The sequence below is a fragment of the Drosophila elegans genome, unplaced genomic scaffold (assembly GCF_018152505.1).
Source record: "Drosophila elegans isolate 14027-0461.03 unplaced genomic scaffold, ASM1815250v1 contig_814, whole genome shotgun sequence".
NCBI classification, from domain to species: Eukaryota; Metazoa; Arthropoda; class Insecta; order Diptera; family Drosophilidae; genus Drosophila; species Drosophila elegans.
Window position 1 is genome coordinate 11,976,024 of NW_024546167.1, and position 18,218 is coordinate 11,994,241.

At 52.6% G+C, this 18,218-nt stretch overlaps 1 protein-coding gene across 45 annotated transcripts in view; it reads right to left on the reverse strand.

Moving 5' to 3' along the window:
* LOC108138629 overlaps window positions 1–18,218 on the reverse strand; it is a 131,252-nt gene that overhangs the window by 23,273 nt on the left and 89,761 nt on the right. For 25 of the 45 annotated variants that reach the window (XM_041710191.1, XM_041710190.1, XM_041710209.1 and 22 more), the window contains 24 exons: window positions 14,941–18,126; window positions 13,074–13,400; window positions 12,694–13,014; window positions 12,287–12,631; window positions 11,930–12,226; window positions 11,570–11,872; window positions 10,868–11,515; window positions 10,495–10,812; window positions 10,102–10,437; window positions 8,714–10,030; window positions 8,342–8,653; window positions 7,938–8,279; window positions 7,568–7,876; window positions 6,185–7,504; window positions 5,780–6,124; window positions 5,421–5,720; window positions 4,413–5,363; window positions 4,001–4,318; window positions 3,610–3,942; window positions 3,235–3,549; window positions 2,162–3,175; window positions 1,788–2,099; window positions 1,390–1,728; window positions 63–1,325 (listed from right to left, as the gene is read on the reverse strand). In XM_041710191.1, the coding sequence (XP_041566125.1) occupies window positions 63–1,325; window positions 1,390–1,728; window positions 1,788–2,099; window positions 2,162–3,175; window positions 3,235–3,549; window positions 3,610–3,942; window positions 4,001–4,318; window positions 4,413–5,363; window positions 5,421–5,720; window positions 5,780–6,124; window positions 6,185–7,504; window positions 7,568–7,876; window positions 7,938–8,279; window positions 8,342–8,653; window positions 8,714–10,030; window positions 10,102–10,437; window positions 10,495–10,812; window positions 10,868–11,515; window positions 11,570–11,872; window positions 11,930–12,226; window positions 12,287–12,631; window positions 12,694–13,014; window positions 13,074–13,400; window positions 14,941–18,126 (15,171 nt within the window). The remainder of the gene's footprint in view (window positions 1–62; window positions 1,326–1,389; window positions 1,729–1,787; window positions 2,100–2,161; window positions 3,176–3,234; window positions 3,550–3,609; window positions 3,943–4,000; window positions 4,319–4,412; window positions 5,364–5,420; window positions 5,721–5,779; window positions 6,125–6,184; window positions 7,505–7,567; window positions 7,877–7,937; window positions 8,280–8,341; window positions 8,654–8,713; window positions 10,031–10,101; window positions 10,438–10,494; window positions 10,813–10,867; window positions 11,516–11,569; window positions 11,873–11,929; window positions 12,227–12,286; window positions 12,632–12,693; window positions 13,015–13,073; window positions 13,401–14,940; window positions 18,127–18,218) is intronic. The other 20 variants (XM_017260965.2, XM_017260959.2, XM_017260963.2 and 17 more) reach the window with 4 other exon arrangements.

The window sequence follows — 18,218 nt, forward strand, 5'->3', positions numbered from 1 at the left end:
AAGGTAGGGGAATTGATTGGTTAACATCTCTAACCACAGAATATACTCTACACGGAACTCACGTTTCTCGGGAACTTGGCAATAGCGGTAGGGGTCACCAACAAAGCCGTTCTGACAATGACAAGTTGGCAAGTGATTAATCACCCGACACAAAGCATTTAGGGCACAGACTCCTGGGCAAGGATCTCGACACTTCATCTGCTGGCAGGATTTATGGGCCGGGCAGTCGTTATTCGTTACACACTCCGGACGACAAATCTCGTATGGATTTCCGTAGTATTCGGGCAGGCATTGGCAGGAACCGACATTGCCTTCCTGGCGACACACAGCATTGGCTCCACAAGGATTGGGAGAGCAAGGTTGAACGATCTCGGCTTGCTGGATCAATGGTACCTGACGACAGGACGTGAATGGGTCGCCAGTGTAGCCTGGTAGGCAGTAGCACATGGCAGCATGGCTTAGCACATGGCAATTGGCATTGGAGCCACATGTTCCAGGGCAGGGATCACGGCATCGTTGGTTCAAACAGGCCTTGTCGAAGGAGCACTCCGAATTGGTTACACACTCCGGCCGGCAGTTGGGCGGTGTTCCAATGTATTCGGGCAGGCAACTGCACTGCGCCTGGTCTCCCACAGACGAGCACTTGGCGTATGGACCACATGGCGAGGGTTGGCATGGGTTCTTTGGAACCATTTCATCACGTCGCACTGGTTCTGGGAAGCAGCCCAGGAAGGGATTTCCATTGTGTCTTGGTGGGCAACTGCAAATCGGTGCATGGTTAACCACATGGCAAAGAGCATTAAAGCCACAAGTTCCGGGGCACGGATCCATGCAATGCTGCCTCTGGCAAGCCAAACTAGGTAGGCAGTCCGAGTTGTGCGTACACTCTGGTCGACAATTTGGTGGTGTTCCAACGAAATCCTCAATGCAGGAGCAAACAGCATTGTCGTTAAACACACGGCAGCGACTATTCGGACCGCAGGGCGAGGGATAGCATGGATCAGGTGGTGTCAGCAACTTTGGCGGAGTTTCACACTGGATGAAGGCATTGCCTGTCATTTGTTCCGGACAGCGACACATGGCAATGTGGTTAAGCACATCGCAGATGGCGTTGGGAGCGCACGTTCCTGGACAAGGATCCACACACTTATGACGAACGCAAGCTCGATTTCGCGCACAATCTGCATTCAAAACGCACTCCGGACGACAGCCAATATACGGGTCTCCTTGGTACTCGGCTATACAAGAACATTGACCATTCTGGCACAGGGCATTTGATCCACAGGGAGATGGATTACAGGGGTCGTCGAAAGCAATGGGTTTGGCTGAGGGTGAGGGCAAGGCGTTATGCTTGTAGGAACAACACTTTACACACTTTATAATTCTTACGTGGTGGTTGAGGTTGGGGTTGGCAATTGGTGAACGGATCACCTACATATCCCACGGGGCACTGACAACTGGGAACGTGATTTCGCACATGACACATGGCATTGTAGGCACAGGAGCCGGGACAGGGATCGGCGCACCGTTGATTGATGCAGGCCAGACTGGACAGACACTCTGAACTCTGAGTGCACTCGGGTCGACAATTGGGCGGAACACCAAAGTAGTTGGGTAAACAGGAGCAGATGGCTTGACCCTGGGACTGTCTACATTGGGCATTGGCCCCACAGGGAGACGGTTGGCAAGGATCTCGCACTACATCGTGGATGATGTGCGTAGGTGGAGCTAAACGGGAAAGGGAAGGATAAGAAGGGGAAAAAGGCTTCTCCGGTTTGAAAACTTACGAGGATTGGGGTAGCAACGGGTAAAGGGATCTCCTGTATAACCTGCTTGACAAGAGCAAAGTGGAGCATGGTTCACCACCTGGCAATTGGCAGAACTGCCACAAGCACCAGGACAAGGATCAATGCACTTGTGACGAACGCACGCCTTGTCAAGATTACACTCTGAGGAGACGGTACACTCAGGTCGGCAACCTGGCGGAAGGCCTACAAACTCGGGCAAACAGGAGCAGGTGGCCACACCATTCTGCTCGCGACACTGAGAGTTGGGACCGCAAGGAGAGGGTTGACATGGGTTGACGTATTCCCGTATGGCTGTAAAGGAATTTAAAATGTCTAGAGATGAGGTCAAGGGAAATAATAAAGGGTCCGCTTACGTTTCGGTTCAATGTTGCAATAGCGATAGGGGTCACCCATATACCCGCTGAAGCAGTTACAAGTTGGCAAGTGATTACGCACAAAGCATTCGGCATTTTGGCCACAACTTCCGGGACAGGGATCTCGGCATTTCTGATTGACACAGGCCAGCTGAGAGGGGCAATCGGAGTCGAGCACACACTCAGGTCGACATCCCTCATAGGGATTGCCGAAATACTCCGGCAGACACTGGCAGGAACCGACTCCATTCTGCTGACGACACTCGGCGAAGGAGCCGCACGGATTCGGGTTGCAGGGTTGCACAATCTCAATCGGTTCCCTTTGAATATGTGGTGCACAACGGACAAATGGATCGCCGCTGTAGCCCGGCTGGCAGTAGCACATGGCACTGTGACTGATCACCCGACACACGGCATCAGTGCCGCAGAGACCCGGACACGGATCCTTGCAGCGGTTATTAATACACACATGCAACTGGCTGCACTCAGAGTTGGAGACACATTCGGGTCGGCAGTTGGGCGGTGTGCCAAAGAAGTTTGACAGGCAAGAGCAGGATGGTGTGTCGCCCACGCGGCGACACTCGCTATTCGGTCCACAGGGTGAAGGCTGGCAAGGGTCTTGCGGCACAAGATCCCGTTGAGGTTCAACTACAGGCGGGGCATTAACTATATGGTCTTCTTTCAATTTAGATATGCACTTGAACTTACTAATCACATGACACTGGACGATGGGATTGCCAGTATAGCCGGGTCTGCAACTACAGAAAGGACTGTGGCTAACAACTCGGCAGTCGGCATAGGCCCCACATGATCCTGGACAGGGGTCGACACACCGTTGGTTCTGACAAGCCAAACTGGGGGAACAATCGTAGTTGGTGCTACATTCGGGTCGACAAGAGGGAGGCACACCAAAATAGTTGGGCAGACAGCTGCACACCGCTTGACCGTTCTGCTCTCGACACTCGGCATTGGAGCCGCATGGCGAGGGATTACAAGGGTTGCGATATACATCCACTGGAGAAGAGGTAAGGAATGAACTGGGATTTGCTAAAAAAAATGAGAGTATAACCTACGTTGCACTGGGGAGCATTGCACAAAAGCATTGCCGGTCATTCGCTCGGGACAATGGCACATGGCGATGTGGTTAACGACATCGCAGATGGCATTACTGCCACACGTTCCGGGGCAGGGATCAGTGCATTTCTGATGTATGCATGCCAGATTTCGAGGACACTCCGAGCTTAGCACACACTCGGGTCTGCAGGCCACGTAGGGATCGCCTTGATAATCGGCCAGACATGAACACCCTCCCTGATTTGAGCAAATGGCATTGCTGCCGCAGGGACTAGGATTGCACGGATCGCGGGGTTCTTCACGGGCTGGTGGGGCTGTGAAAGGGTTCCTAGTCTTAGTCCATAGAAAGGGGTTTTACACTGCAAAACTCTTACGTGGTGCTGGATGGCAGGCCAGGAAAGCATCGCCCACATAGCCCCGCAGGCAAACACAACTGGGAACGTGACTGATGACTCGGCACTCGGTCTGCTGACCACAGGCACCGGGACAGGGATCGCGGCAGCGCTCGCCGATGCAGGCCAAGTGACTTGGACACTCGGCATTGATGGTGCACTCGGGACGACAATGCGGCGGAGTGCCAAAGTAATTGGGCAAGCAAGAACAAACGGCCTGATCCTGTTGATTCCTGCACGACGAGTACAGGCCACAGGGTGAAGGAAGACAGGGATCTCGGTAAGGGACTACATCCCTCAAGGGCGGTGGTGGGACTGGTTTCGGGTAGAACGGGTTAGGGTAGCTCAAGTACACATGATTTCTTATCCTTACTTGTTGGTCGGGGCAAGCAACGCACGAAGGGGTCACCGGACATGCCGGTGGGACACCTACAGATTGGACTATGGTTGCGCACCTCACAGATTGCCTGCTGGCCACAAACACCAGGGCAGGGATCAACGCACTTTTGGTTGATACATGCCTTGGTGGGGGCGCATTCAGAGCTCGAGGTGCACTGGGGTCGGCAGTTGGGGGGAGCTCCTTCAAATTCTTGACGGCAGGAGCACACGGCCTGCTCGTTGACCTCGCGACAATTAGAATTCGGGCCACAAGGTGACGGTTGACAGGGGTTCACATACTCATGGACAACAGCTAGTTATGGTTAGAATACAGTACGAATTAGTAACTACTTCCACGACTACGACCAAATTTAGTACAACTATGTGAATAATTGGAACTCGCTTACGTTCTGGCGGTTGGCTACAATAGCGGTATGGATCGCCTACAAATCCAGCGAAGCAGTTGCACATGGGTGTGTGGTTAACCACATTGCACTCGGCGTTCTGTCCACAGCTTCCGGGGCAGGGATCACGGCACTTCTGCTGCTGACAAGCTCTATTCGAGGGGCAGTCCGAGTTCAAAACACACTCCGGCCGACAGCCCTCATAGGGGTTTCCGAAATATTCTGCGAGACACTGACAGGCTCCGGCTCCATTCCGTTGGATGCACTCAGCATTGGCGCCGCAAGGCGAGGGCTGGCAGGGATTGATGATCTCCACATCGGCCACAATGGGCTGACACTGGGTAAAAGGATCTCCGGTCAAGCCCGCATCGCAAATGCAGATTGCAGTGTGGGAGACGACGCGACATGAGGCACTAAAACCGCACAATCCAGGACAGGGATCGCGACACTTTTGATTGATACAAGCCAGGTTCGAAAGACACTCAGAGTTCGCCACACATTCGGGTTTGCAATATGGCGGAGAGCCCACGAAATCAGCAAGACACGTACAAGTTGGTGTCTCACCAACAGCGCGACATTCGGAGTTGGGACCACAAGGCGATGGACGGCAGGGATCCTGAGGTACAATATCTTGGCGTGGCGGTTCGATAATCTGTTGACAACCCACGAAAGGATTGCCAGTAAAGCGAGGCAGACAGGTACAGAAGGGATTGTGGTTCACCACACTGCACTGCGCATTGCGACCACACGAACCGGGACACGGATCCATACACTTTTGGTTAACACACGCCTGTTGCGACAAACATTCCGAGTTTGATGTACATTCTGGACGACAAAGCGGTGGGGTTCCAAAATAACCTGACACACAGGAGCATACAGCCTGCTGGTTGACTTCGCGGCATTGTGAGTTCGGACCGCATGGAGAGGGCTGGCAAGGCTGGACGAGGACAGGGGCTGTAAGGGAAACGTTGCGTTGGGATTCGTTGGTTTGGCCTAAAGAGAAATATTTACGTGGTGTGGGCTGACACTGAACAAACGCATTGCCGTTATAACCCTCCGGACAAGTGCACATGGGCACGTGATTGAGCACAGTACAAATGGCGTTGGGGGCACAGGTTCCCGGGCAAGGGTCGAAACACTTGTGACGCGAGCAGGCGAGTTCTCGCGAACAATCTGCACTGGTAATGCACTCTGGTCGGCATCCGCTGTACGGATCGCCGTGGTATTCGGGAATGCAGGTGCAGACTCCATTATTGCACTGAGCGTTCGGCCCGCAAGGCGATGGGTTGCATGGATCGTCAAGCTTAGCGGCTGAGAAGGGAATAGTTTGAATCCTCTCTACACTATTAACAGTCGGTGTGCATTCTTACGTGTTGGTGGCGGTGGTGGCAGGGGCTGGCACTGACTGAATGGGTCACCAGAGTAGCCTGCCGGGCAAATGCAGCTGGGCGTGTGATTGATTACATTACAAATGGCACCGTAGCCACAGGAGCCGGGGCAGGGATCCCTACACTTCTCATTGATGCACGCCTGACTACTGGGACACTCGGCGTTGATGCGGCATTCAGGTCGGCAATTGGGAGGCGCTCCCAAATATCCAATCAAACAGGAACAGGCAGGAGCATCTCCTTGGGACCGGCACTGGGAGTAGGGACCGCAGGGTGAGGGCACACAAGGGTCAACTGGAGTCTTTTGAATAGGTGTAGGTGGTACCGCTTTTGAAATGATAAGACGGTTAAGACTGGGTCCAACTGTTTAAGAACGAAGTCACTTACGAGGCTTGGGGAAGCAGCGGAAAAAGGCATCGCCTGTGTAACCGGCGCGACAGGAACAAATGGGACTGTGGTTCACGACACGACAGATGGCTTGTTCCCCACAAGTGTTGGGACAGGGATCTATACATTTCTGATTCACACAGGCCTTGTCAGTCGGGCACTCTGAAGAAATCGTACATTCGGGTCGGCACACCGGCGGAGCGCCAACATATTCTGACAAACACGAGCATATGGCCTGTTCGTTGACCTCACGACACTGGGAATTGGGACCACAAGGCGATGGCAGGCAGGGATTGACGTATTCCTTGACGGCTACAAGGGTAGATAACTCATGAAAGTTTACAAAATTCGATGGACTCTGATTAATAGCCTTACGTTCTGGGACACACGATCTATACGGATCACCCGAATAGCCTGTTATGCAACTACAACTGGGAACATGATTGAGAACATTGCACAGCGCATTCTGACCACAAGTTCCTGGACACGGATCCTGACACTTCTGTTGCTGACAAGCTTTGTTCGATGGACAGTCCGAATTGAGGACGCACTCAGGGCGACATCCCTCGTAGGGATTGCCAAAGTAATCTGGCAAGCATTGACAAGAGCCGGCATCCTGGCGAGAGGTACAGCGGGCATTGATTCCACAAGGACTGGGACTGCAAGGGTCCAACTGGTCCCGTTCCTGAATCCTCTTCTCCGTGCAGAGAGTAAACGGATCACCTTCCATTCCTTCCGGACATACACAGCTTGGCGTGTGCGAGATTACTCGACATTCCGCTAATTGTCCACATAGTCCTGGACAGGGATCGCGACACTTCTGCTGAATGCAGGCCTGATTCGAGGGACACTCTGAACTGGTCACGCACTCCGGTCGACAATTGGGTGGTACTCCAATGTAGTCTGCCAGACAGGTGCATGAAGGTGACTCGTTTACTTCACGGCACTGGGAGTACGGTCCGCAGGGTGATGGCAGGCAAGTTTGCCTTGGTGGTGGCACCGGGGGTTCAATGATTTGTTGACAACTCACGAACGGATTACCCGTGTAGCGTTCCAAGCAGCGGCAGAATGGACTGTGATTAGTCACATGACACTGGGCACCCCGACCACAAACTCCAGGACAGGGATCACTGCACTTCTGGTTACGGCACGCCAGGTTCAAGGGACAATCCGAATTGGTGGTGCATTCCGGTCGGCAGAACGGCGGGCTTCCTATGAAAGGCGAGATGCAGGAGCAGATGGCCTGCTGGTTAACAACGCGACACTGAGAGTTGGGTCCACATGGCGTTGGTTGGCAAGGATTCTGCACCACGTCGAACTCTGTAAAGTTTTCAACTTTGTAGTAACTAGGAAGGAGGAGGACTTGGGCTGAACCATTCTTACGTGGAATTGGACTGCATTGAATGAAGGCATTGCCCTGCATTCTCTCCAAACAGCGGCAGTTTGGAATGTGGTTCAAAACCTCACATATCGCGTTGGTGCCACAGACACCGGGACAAGGATCAACGCACTTGTGGCGTACACAAGCCCTACTACGATCACAGTCGGTGTGAAGGACGCACTCAGGACGACAACCGGTATACGGATCGCCATGGTATTCTGGCAGACAAGAGCATACCCCATTGTTGCATTGAGTGTTAGAGCCACAAGGTGATGGGTTGCACGGATCCTCGGGGGGCAATGGGTCTTGAACTGGTTTATTAAAAGGATAAATGTGATTAATGAGCTTTTGCCAGCGTTAAATAGGTCTTACTTTTCTCTGGTATTGGCTGGGGATTGCAAACGCTGAATGGGTCACCGATGTAACCCACCAGACAACTGCAAATGGGCGTGTGGTTAATCACATTGCACTGAGTGTTGAGACCACAAGAGCCGGGACAAGGATCGCGACACTTCTGGTTAATGCAGGCCTGATGACTGAGACATTCGGCATTAATGGAACATTCCGGACGACAATTGGGTGGAGTTCCTAAGTACTGGGGCAGACAAGAGCAGGATGGTGTGCCGTGGATTTCGCGACACTGAGAATTTGCGCCGCATGGTGAAGGAACACAAGGATCAAGGGGTTCACGTTGAATGTCCACTGGCGGAGGTGCTGGAAATGATTTGTTCTTATTGGTAACCAAAAGTCCATTTTAATCGGGTCTGTTTTCTTACGCGGCTGACGATAACAACGAGTGAATGGATCACCCGTAAATCCACTGAGGCAGGTACAAATCGGATTGTGGTTACGCACGCGACACTCGGCCTGCTGTCCACAAACATTTGGACAGGGATCCACACATTTGCGGTTCATGCAAGCCTTGTCAGCGACGCACTCCGAACTGCTGGTGCATTCCGGACGACATGCTGGCGGAGTACCAATAAACTCTGGCAAGCAAGAACAAACGGCTTGCTCGTTGACTTCACGGCACTGCGAGTTTGGACCGCATGGAGATGGCTGGCACGGATTAACATAAACGCGTTCGGCTAGAAAATAAAACCAACGATGATCACGAAGTTCTGGATGAAGCAGCGATATATCCTTACGTGGCTCATTGACTATAATGCGACACAAGCTGTACGGGTCTCCGGTGTAACCGACCAGGCAATTACAGGTGGCCAAGTGGTTAACCACCTGGCACTCGGCGCTTTGGCCACAGGTGCCGGGACAGGGATCGCGACATTTCTGGTTTACACACGCCAGATTTGAGGGACAGTCAGAGTTCAGAACGCACTCGGGTCGACATCCATCATAGGGATTTCCGAAGTAGTCAGGTAAGCACTGGCATGATCCTGCACCACCACGCTCCTCGCACTTAGCGTTTACACCGCAGGGACTAGGGTTGCATGGTTGCAGAATTTCAGGAGGAGTGTCCCTAAATGGACTGCATTGACTAAACGGATCTCCGGTGAAGCCACTGTCACACAAGCACATGGCACTATGACTGAATACTCGACAATTGGCATTAAGACCGCAAAGTCCTGGACAGGGATCCACGCATTTCTGGTTGATACACGCACGGTTGGTGGGACACTCAGAGTTGGATATGCACTCGGGTCGGCAATTTGGTGGTGCACCCTGAAATTCGGGTAGGCAAGAACATGATGGTGAGTCTCCTGACACGCGACATTCGGAGTTGGGGCCACAAGGCGATGGCTGGCAGGGATTTTGTGGTCTCTCATCGCGTATTACTGAAAAAACTTCAGGCTTAAGCATGGGAAAAGCATTAAACAACCATGGTGGCTTACTTAGCTGCTGGCAGCTCACAAAGGGATTTCCGGACATGCTTGAGGGGCAGCTGCAGAAGGGTCGGTGGTTGACAACGTTGCAGAGGGCATTGAAGCCGCAGGTACCAGGACAGGGATCGCGACATTTCATATTCTGGCAATCTTGATCGGCAGGACAATCTGAGTTGGTCACACATTCCGGTCTACATTGCGGCGGACTGCCCACATAGTCAGTCAGGCAGGAGCAGACCGCGGTTTGCTGCACCACCCGGCACTGACTATTCGGACCACATGGGGTTGGCTGGCAGGGATTTTGAATTTTGGCGGGAGGCACTGGTCGACACTCGAAGAAAGCATTGCCAGACATCTGCTCTGGGCAGCGGCAAATGGGAATATGGTTGGTGACCTCGCACAAGGCGTTAACCCCGCAAGTTCCAGGGCATGGATCGATGCATTTGTTGCGCACACAGGCCCGATCTCTTGGACAATCTGTGTTCAGCACGCACTCCGGACGGCAAGAGACATACGGATCTCCCTGGTATTCGGGTATACACGAACATTGGCCATTTCGACAGAGAGCATTAGCTCCGCAAGGCGATGGGTTGCAAGGATCGTCGGCAATTGGTGGCGCTGGCGCTACAAAGGAGGGAATAGTTGGACAAGGGTAAACATTCGCTGGATCTGTAAAATTTCAATTTGACACCTACGTTCTGGTGGCTTGGGATTACAGCTGGTGAATGGATTGCCTATATAACCATCGATGCAGGCGCAAAGTGGTGTGTGGTTGGTGACTCTGCAAACAGCATTCTGACCGCAGGCTCCTGGACACGGATCGCGACATTTTTGGTTGATGCACGCCTGCTGACTGGGACATTCCGAGTTAATCGTGCACTCAGGGCGACAGTTTGGAGCCTGGCCGATAAAGTTCGCCAAGCACGAACAAGCCGGCACTCCATTGATGTTTCGGCATTCAGAGTTAGGACCACAAGGTGTTAGTATACAGGGATCTCTCAGGGGTTCATCCTTAGTCTCAACAATCGGCGCTGTATTAGGAAAGGATTTACTTTCTATTACCCAATGCTTAAGAGGGTCAGGCTTACGTGGAATGGGGAAACAACGAGTAAAGGCATCGCCTGTGAAGCCGCTGATGCAACTGCAAATGGGGCTGTGATTGCGCACCCTACATATGGCATTGCTACCGCATGTGTCCACTGCACAAGGATCCACGCACTTCTGATTAACACATGCCCTATCCACAGAGCACTCCGAGGAGATGGTGCACTCGGGGCGGCATGATGGTGGAGTTCCCACAAATTGTGGTAGACATGAGCAAACAGCTTGCTCATTTGAAACGCGACATTGGGAGTTGGTACCGCAGGGTGTGGGCTGACAGGGATTCACGTACTCGTTTTGAGGTGCTAAAAATTGGGGCTTGAGAAATGAAGAAAAAGGGTATTGCTGTATGTTCCTTACGTTCTGGCAGTCGATTACATTGGCGGTATGGGTCTCCCACATATCCGGTTAGACAGTTACAAGTTGGCAAATGGTTAACCACTTGACAGTTTGCATTCAGTCCACAAGTTCCTGGGCAGGGATCCTGGCATCTCAGTTGCTGACAAGCCTTGTTCGACGGACAATCCGAGTCAATCATGCACTCCGGGCGACAACCCTCGTAAGGATCTCCAAAGTACTGCGGCAGGCACTGGCAGGATCCAACTCCATTGCGATCGCGGCACACGGCGTTCGATCCACAAGGACTAGGACTACACGGTGTTCGGATTTCATTTTCATATGCGATCTCCGGTCTGCACTGCACGAATGGATCTCCGTTGAAGCCCTGCTGGCAGACACACTGCACAGCATGGCTGACCACATGGCACTCGGCATTGAGGCCACAGCGTCCTGGGCATGGATCAACGCACTTTTGGTTGACACAGGCCATTTGACTGGTGCAGTCCGAGCTGGTCACACATTCTGGCCGACAGTTCGGCGGACGTCCAATGTAGGTTTCCAGACACGAGCAGGCAGGGGCCTCGCCAACTGGCCGACACTGGGAATAAGGTCCACAAGGAGATGGGCGGCAGGGATCAACGGGCGCAACATCACGAACAGGTGGGTCAACTAGGAAAGGCAACTCTCGTAAAGATGACTCTTTTTTCGGCATAATATCCTTACTTTGAGGCTGGCAACGAACAAATGGATTTCCCGTAAACCTCTCAGGACATGTACAGAAGGGACTATGACTGACAACAGCACAATTGGCGCCCACTCCACATGTTCCGGGACAGGGGTCTCCGCACCGTTGATTGAGGCAGGCTTGGGTGGGTGCACACTCGGAGTTTGAGGTGCACTCGGGTCGGCAGGATGGCGGAGCTCCAATGAAGCCTGACAGGCACGAGCACACTGCTTGCTGATTAACCTCGCGGCACTGAGAATTGGGACCACACGGCGAGGGTCGGCAGGGATTAGTTACTGAAACTATGGGTGTTGTTAGAGTTAGAGGAACATTGAGAAGGAGTAACCATTTGGACGTACTCAGCACAGGGGTGCACCGAATAAAGGCGCTGCCAGCAGTGCGTTCGGGGCATCTGCACATGGGTATGTGATTAATGACATCGCAAATGGCATTTTCGCCACAAGTTCCCGGACAGGGGTTCACACACTTGCTGCGATGGCAAGCCTTGTCTCTGGGGCAATCGGAACTCAAGACGCACTCGGGCCTGCAGCCGGTGTAGGGATCCCCATGGAATTCGGCCAAACAAGTGCACACTCCAGTGTTGCACTGCGCATTGGGGCCACAAGGCGATGGGTTGCAGGGATCCACATATTCGTCTGTTAAGTGGGTTGTCTTGTTAACCACGGTCATGACAGGTTACATTTTACAATTCTTACTTTGAGTAGGCTCAGGTGGCGGCGCAAGACGACAGCTACTAAAGGGATCACCCGTAAAACCAGGGGGACACACACAAATGGGCGTGTGGTTAACCACATTACACTCGGCGGCATAGCCACAAGAACCGGGGCAGGGATCGATACACTTCTCGCGTATGCAAGCCAGATTGGAAGGACATTCTGCACTGATAGTGCACTCGGGTCGACAGTTGGGCGGTACCCCCAAGAAATCTGGCAGGCAGGAACAGGATGGCACACCCTGCACATTACGGCACTGACTATTCAAACCGCAGGGCGATGGCAGGCAGGGGTCACGTTCAATACGTTGGATTTCAGGCGGTGGGGCTAGATTGGGCGGGCATTACAATCAACTAAATGTTCTGTATCAATGCAAGGAAAATTCTTACGTGGCAGGGCATAACAACGGGTAAAGGAATCACCGGTGAAACCTTGACGACACTGACACAGAGGACTGTGATTACGCACCCGGCACTCGGCATTAATGCCACAAGTGCCTGGACAAGGATCCTGACAACGTTGGCTGATGCAAGCCTTATCGGTGGGACATTCGGTACTGAGGACACACTCGGGTCGGCAGTTGGGGGGCAGACCGACGTGGAGCTCCAGGCAGGAGCACACCGCCTGGCCGTTGAGTTCGCGACACTGGGAGTTGGGACCACACGGTGAGGGGCGACAGGGCTGCGTGGGTTCGGTCACACGAGCAGGGACTAAAAAAGGGCTAAGGTCAGGATCGAAGAAAAGGTGGTTTAGAATGGGGGTATCTTACGTTGTGGTGGTTCCACATGACAGTAGCGGTACGGGTCGCCCGTGTATCCTATGCGACAAGTACAGGTTGGTAGATGGTTCGTTACACTGCAGTCCGCATTGCTGCCACAAGTGCCTGGACAGGGATCGCGACACTTCTGCTGCTGGCACGCCTTGTTGGAGGCGCAGTCCGAGTGACGAACGCACTCCGGACGACACGACTGGTAGGGGTCACCAAAATGATCGGGCAGGCACTGGCAGGAACCGATGCCATTTCTTTCGCGACAAACTGCATTTGAGCCGCAGGGATTGGGTTCGCAGGGGGTCACCTGCTCATTGACAATGCGTTCTATGGGGTGTACATGGATTCAAAACAAAGAGAGGGGACATAGATTTTCATTATTAACACTCGAGTGAATCGGTTTTAGTACATAACAACACACCTGGCGTTGGTTCTTTTTTGTTTTCAGCTGATTAATCCGATTGCAGTTGTGGTATTATTGTAGCGGATTAGAGTACAACTACTAGTTAGGTGTGTTGGCATTAATCACTCCAATCGAAGGATTGTGGTCGAGGTGCAGCGGTTTAAAAACAGCTTCGTTTAGTTTTGTTAAACTCGGTGTGCTGAGTGCTTTGGCAGTGTTATGTAAGTGCAATGTGCCAATTTAATTGGCATTGAGTTATGTTTGTGTCGTAAGTAAAACAAGTGTCCTTTGCGGGGTTATATCATTTGATTTATTGATCATTGTTAAACAATTTGTATACGCTACAGTTTTATGTAATACAGCTTTGTTTCTATATTTAAGTGCTAGAGCGGCATTCGCTTTGTGTCGACTAGTATTTAGTTAATATCTTTGGCTTTCCGTTGGCAAAATTTTGGTGGGGGGGTCAACAGGGGTCAACAACAACGCAGTACTCAATTTCGGGTAGTTGGGTTAGGATCAATTAGGATAATAAGCGAGTGGAAAGACAGGGACATTTATGTTTTGGGCCAAATAACGAATTAGGTAAAAGCATTTCGCTAGGATTATCCCCCCAAATCAAATACAACAGAGTTGGGGCGCAAGGTAATACAACGATATCTTCAAGGGTTAAAGGCAAAAATCAAGGCGGGTGTTTTGGTGTAAGGCATTTAAGGTTGTATAAGGAAGCAAAAAGGCGTGGCAAGTTTGCATATTGTAATTCAGGCGTTAGGGGCAGTAAAAAGCAAATAAATAATTGACTAAAACTAATTAAAATCTTTGACTAGCCCAGCATACAGACACTTCCAAAAGCACGTCCACTCAGACAACTCGTACAGAGTGCGTGCTACTTGAAATTTGCATTTCGCTCGAGTGCATTGTGATTTATTGCGTAAAACATAACTGGTACACTTCTTAATTTGCAATGCATTGTGACTGTGCGTGCGGTAATCATAGATTTCAATGAATGTAAATTGTGTGGTACAAATAACTGCCTAAGAGCACATTAGAACAAGACACGCGGAAAAAGTGATGAAAACAAGTGCAAACAAATAGTGCATTCACAGTAAGTATTAACAACTACAGCGATTGTAATTGCTTTTGAGTGATCAATTTTCATTTATTCTAATGCGCTTGTAATGAATGTGAAACATTGCTTTACAGGGTATTAAAATCTAGGGTATCAAGGGTATTTCACTGAGTTGTACTTGATGGTAAGCCAATAGTGGGGTTTCGCAATTGTTTCACATTTAATTTTATCTTCCAAGGCGCAAACAAATGTTTTGGTTGTGCGGCATTTTTGGTTGGTTTTTAATAATAGCAATTTTTGTACTGGGCGCCCAGTAAGCAACCAAAACCTTAGAATTATGTTTAAAAGCTGGTTTACGCCTTGGCCTAACTACTAAGTAAATGAAAACGGGGTCCTACCTTGCTCCTTTTGACAGCCGGTGAAAGGATCTCCAGTATAGCCCACATCGCAGGTGCAGATGGGTTGATGATTGGCCACATTACAGCGGGCATTAAATCCACAGGCATTCTCGCAAGGATTGGAGCACTTTTGACGTATGCAGGCCTTGGTCGGCGGACATTCCGGATTGATGGAGCATTCGGGTCGGCAGCTGGGTGGCGTTCCAATAAAAGTGGCCGCACACGAGCAGGCTGCGTTTCCATTCAGCACCTTGCACTCGGAATTGGGTCCACAAGGAGATGGCTGACATGGGTTCTCTGGCGTCGGTGGTGGTTTCCGCTCCTCCTGGTAGCATCGAGTGAACGGATCGCCGGTGTAGCCCGTATTGCAAGAGCACGACGGGTTGTGGTTGATCACCTGGCAACGGGCAAATTGTCCACAGGCTCCGGGGCAGGGATCCACGCACTTCCTGTTCACACAGGCCATGTGCAGCGAGCACTCTGAGCTGACGATGCATTCCGGTTTGCAGGCGGGTGGTGAGCCCAGCATGCCCGGTTGGCAGGCACACACTGGTCCTTGGCCGGAAATGTGGCACAAGCTGTTGGGTCCGCAGGGATTTGGTTGACATGGATCCTTCGCAACTGGCGTCTCGTGGCGACAATGCACGAACGGATCACCCGTGTAGCCCTGCAGGCAACTGCATATCGGTATATGGTTCGAAACATCGCACTGCGAGTTCTGGCCACAAACTCCTGGGCAGGGATCCACGCACTTCTTGTTCAGGCAAGCCTTGGTAGGTGGACAGTCGGTGCTCAAGGTACATTCTGGGCGACAGCCGGTGTAGGGATCTCCCTGGTATTCCGGCAGACAGCTACAGATGCCATTCCTGCACTCGGCATTCGATCCACATGGCTGCAGATCGCACGGATCCTGGGTGAGTGGTGGTGACTTTGTGGTCTCTTCGATGAACTCGATGCAACGGACAAACGGATCACCGGTGAATCCTCCGCGACAAGTACAGATGGCCAGGTGGTTCTGAACCCGACAATCGGAGTCCACTCCGCAGGATCCATCACACGGATCGCGGCACTTTTCGGCAATGCAAGCTCTGTCCGACGAGCAATCTGTGTTAACAACGCACTCGGGACGACAGTTGGGCGGTGCTCCAATAAAGTTGGGCAGGCAGGAGCAGGAGGCCTGCTCGTCGCGCACCCTACACTCTGAGTTTAATCCACACGGCGAGGGTTGGCATGGTCGCTTCACTGGCTCATCCCTGGGTCCTGGAGGCGGCGGCGGGGGAGCTGGATAGCAACGGGCGAACGGATCGCCCGTCATGTCCAATGGACAACTGCAGATCGGGTTGTGGTTTATCACCTCGCACTTGGCATTCAGGCCACACGTCTTGGCGCAGGGATTGGCACAGCGGAACTTATGACACGCCTTGGTCGAGGGACACTCGGCATTGACCGTGCACTCTGGTTTGCAATTGGGCGGAGCTCCAATGAAGGTATCCAGGCAAGAGCACACGGCCAAGCCATTGGCCACCCTGCATTTGCTATTGGCTCCGCAGGGGGACGGAATGCAGGGATCTCCAACTGGTGGTGGCTTTGAGACTTCCACCCGGCGACAACTGCCGAACGGATCCCCAGTAAAGCCATCGTTGCAGGCACAGTTGGGCACATGGTTAACGGCATAGCACTGGGCGTTCAATCCACAGATTCCGGGACAAGGATCCTGGCACTTGTTTCGGATGCACGCCTTGTCCGTGGGACAATCCGAGCTCAATACGCACTCGGGGCGACAGCCCTCGTAGGGATTGCCCTGGTACTCATCAATACACTTGCAGGCAGCGGCTCCATTCCGCTCGATGCACTCGGCATTGGCTCCACATGGCGATGGCTGGCAAGGCTTAGGTGGTTCCTCCTGCTGAGGCACGCATTGAACGAAGGCGTTGCCAGCATATCCAGTTGGGCAGGAGCAGGAAACAGCGTGTCCGATGACACGACACTCGGCGTTGGTTCCGCAGGATTCTGGGCAAGGATTGCTGCACTTGTTGTTGATGCACGCCTGTGTCGATTGACAGTCCGGATTGATGATGCACTCCGGACGACAGTTGGGTGGCGAGCCAAAGAACTCGGGTTGGCACTGGCAGACAGGACCATTCCTATCGGGCTTGCAGATGGAATTGGGTCCACAGGGCGAGGGCAGGCAAGGATCTTGGGGAGTTTTGACATCCGGTACAGGAATCGGTGGCAGGACCACGCACTGCTTGAACGGATCACCAGTTCGGCCAGGTGGACAACCACAAATCGGGCTATGGTTGATGACTTCGCAGCGGGCCTCCAATCCGCAGGCAGCGGCGCAGGGATCCACGCACTTCTTGTTGACACAAGCCTGCAAAGCGGAGCACTCGCTGGACACCACGCACTCGGGACGACACTGAGGCGGAGCTCCGATATAACCCTCCAGGCAAGAGCACACTGCATGGCCGTTGACATCACGGCACTGGCTATTGGAACCACACGGCGATGGGGAGCAGGCCTCAACAATAGGGTCCTCCACGACTGGTTTCACGCGACAGTTCACGAACGGATCTCCCTCGTAACCCTGGAAGCATGAGCACACCGGAATGTGGTTCATCACCTCGCACATGGCATTGTTGCCGCAGATGCCCGGGCAGGGATCCACACAGCGGTTGCGCATACAGGCCTTGTCCCTGGGACAATCCGCCGAAAGTGTGCACTCCGGACGACAGCCCTCGTAGGCATTTCCTTGGTAATTGTTCTGGCAGCGACACTCTCCGGCAAAGCAGTCTGCGTTTTGACCGCACGGGTTCGGGTTGCATGGATCGTTCACGGTAGGCGTTTTGACTTCTTCCTTTTTGGTGCAGCGCACGAACGGATCTCCCTCGAAGCCCTCGATGCAGTTGCAGATGGGCAGGTGGTTGAGCACATGGCACTTGGCCTCGAATCCACAAGATCCGGAGCAGGGATCGGCGCACTTCTGGTTGATGCACGCCTCCGTGGGTCCGCATTCAGAGTTCAACACGCACTCCGGGCGACACCGGGGCGGTGCTCCGATGAAGTTTGGCAAGCAGGAGCAGGCAGGACTGTTGCCCACAATCTGGCACTTGGCGTTTGGTCCGCAAGGAGATGGCACACATGATGCGGGTGGCGGCGAAGGTGTGGTACTGTCATGGGTGATTGCTGCGGGGGTTTTATAAAAAGGTTTAGTTAAGCAAAAATAGCTAGAACTGCTTTATTTCTATAATATAATAAAGCAGTTAAAGCCGATGAAG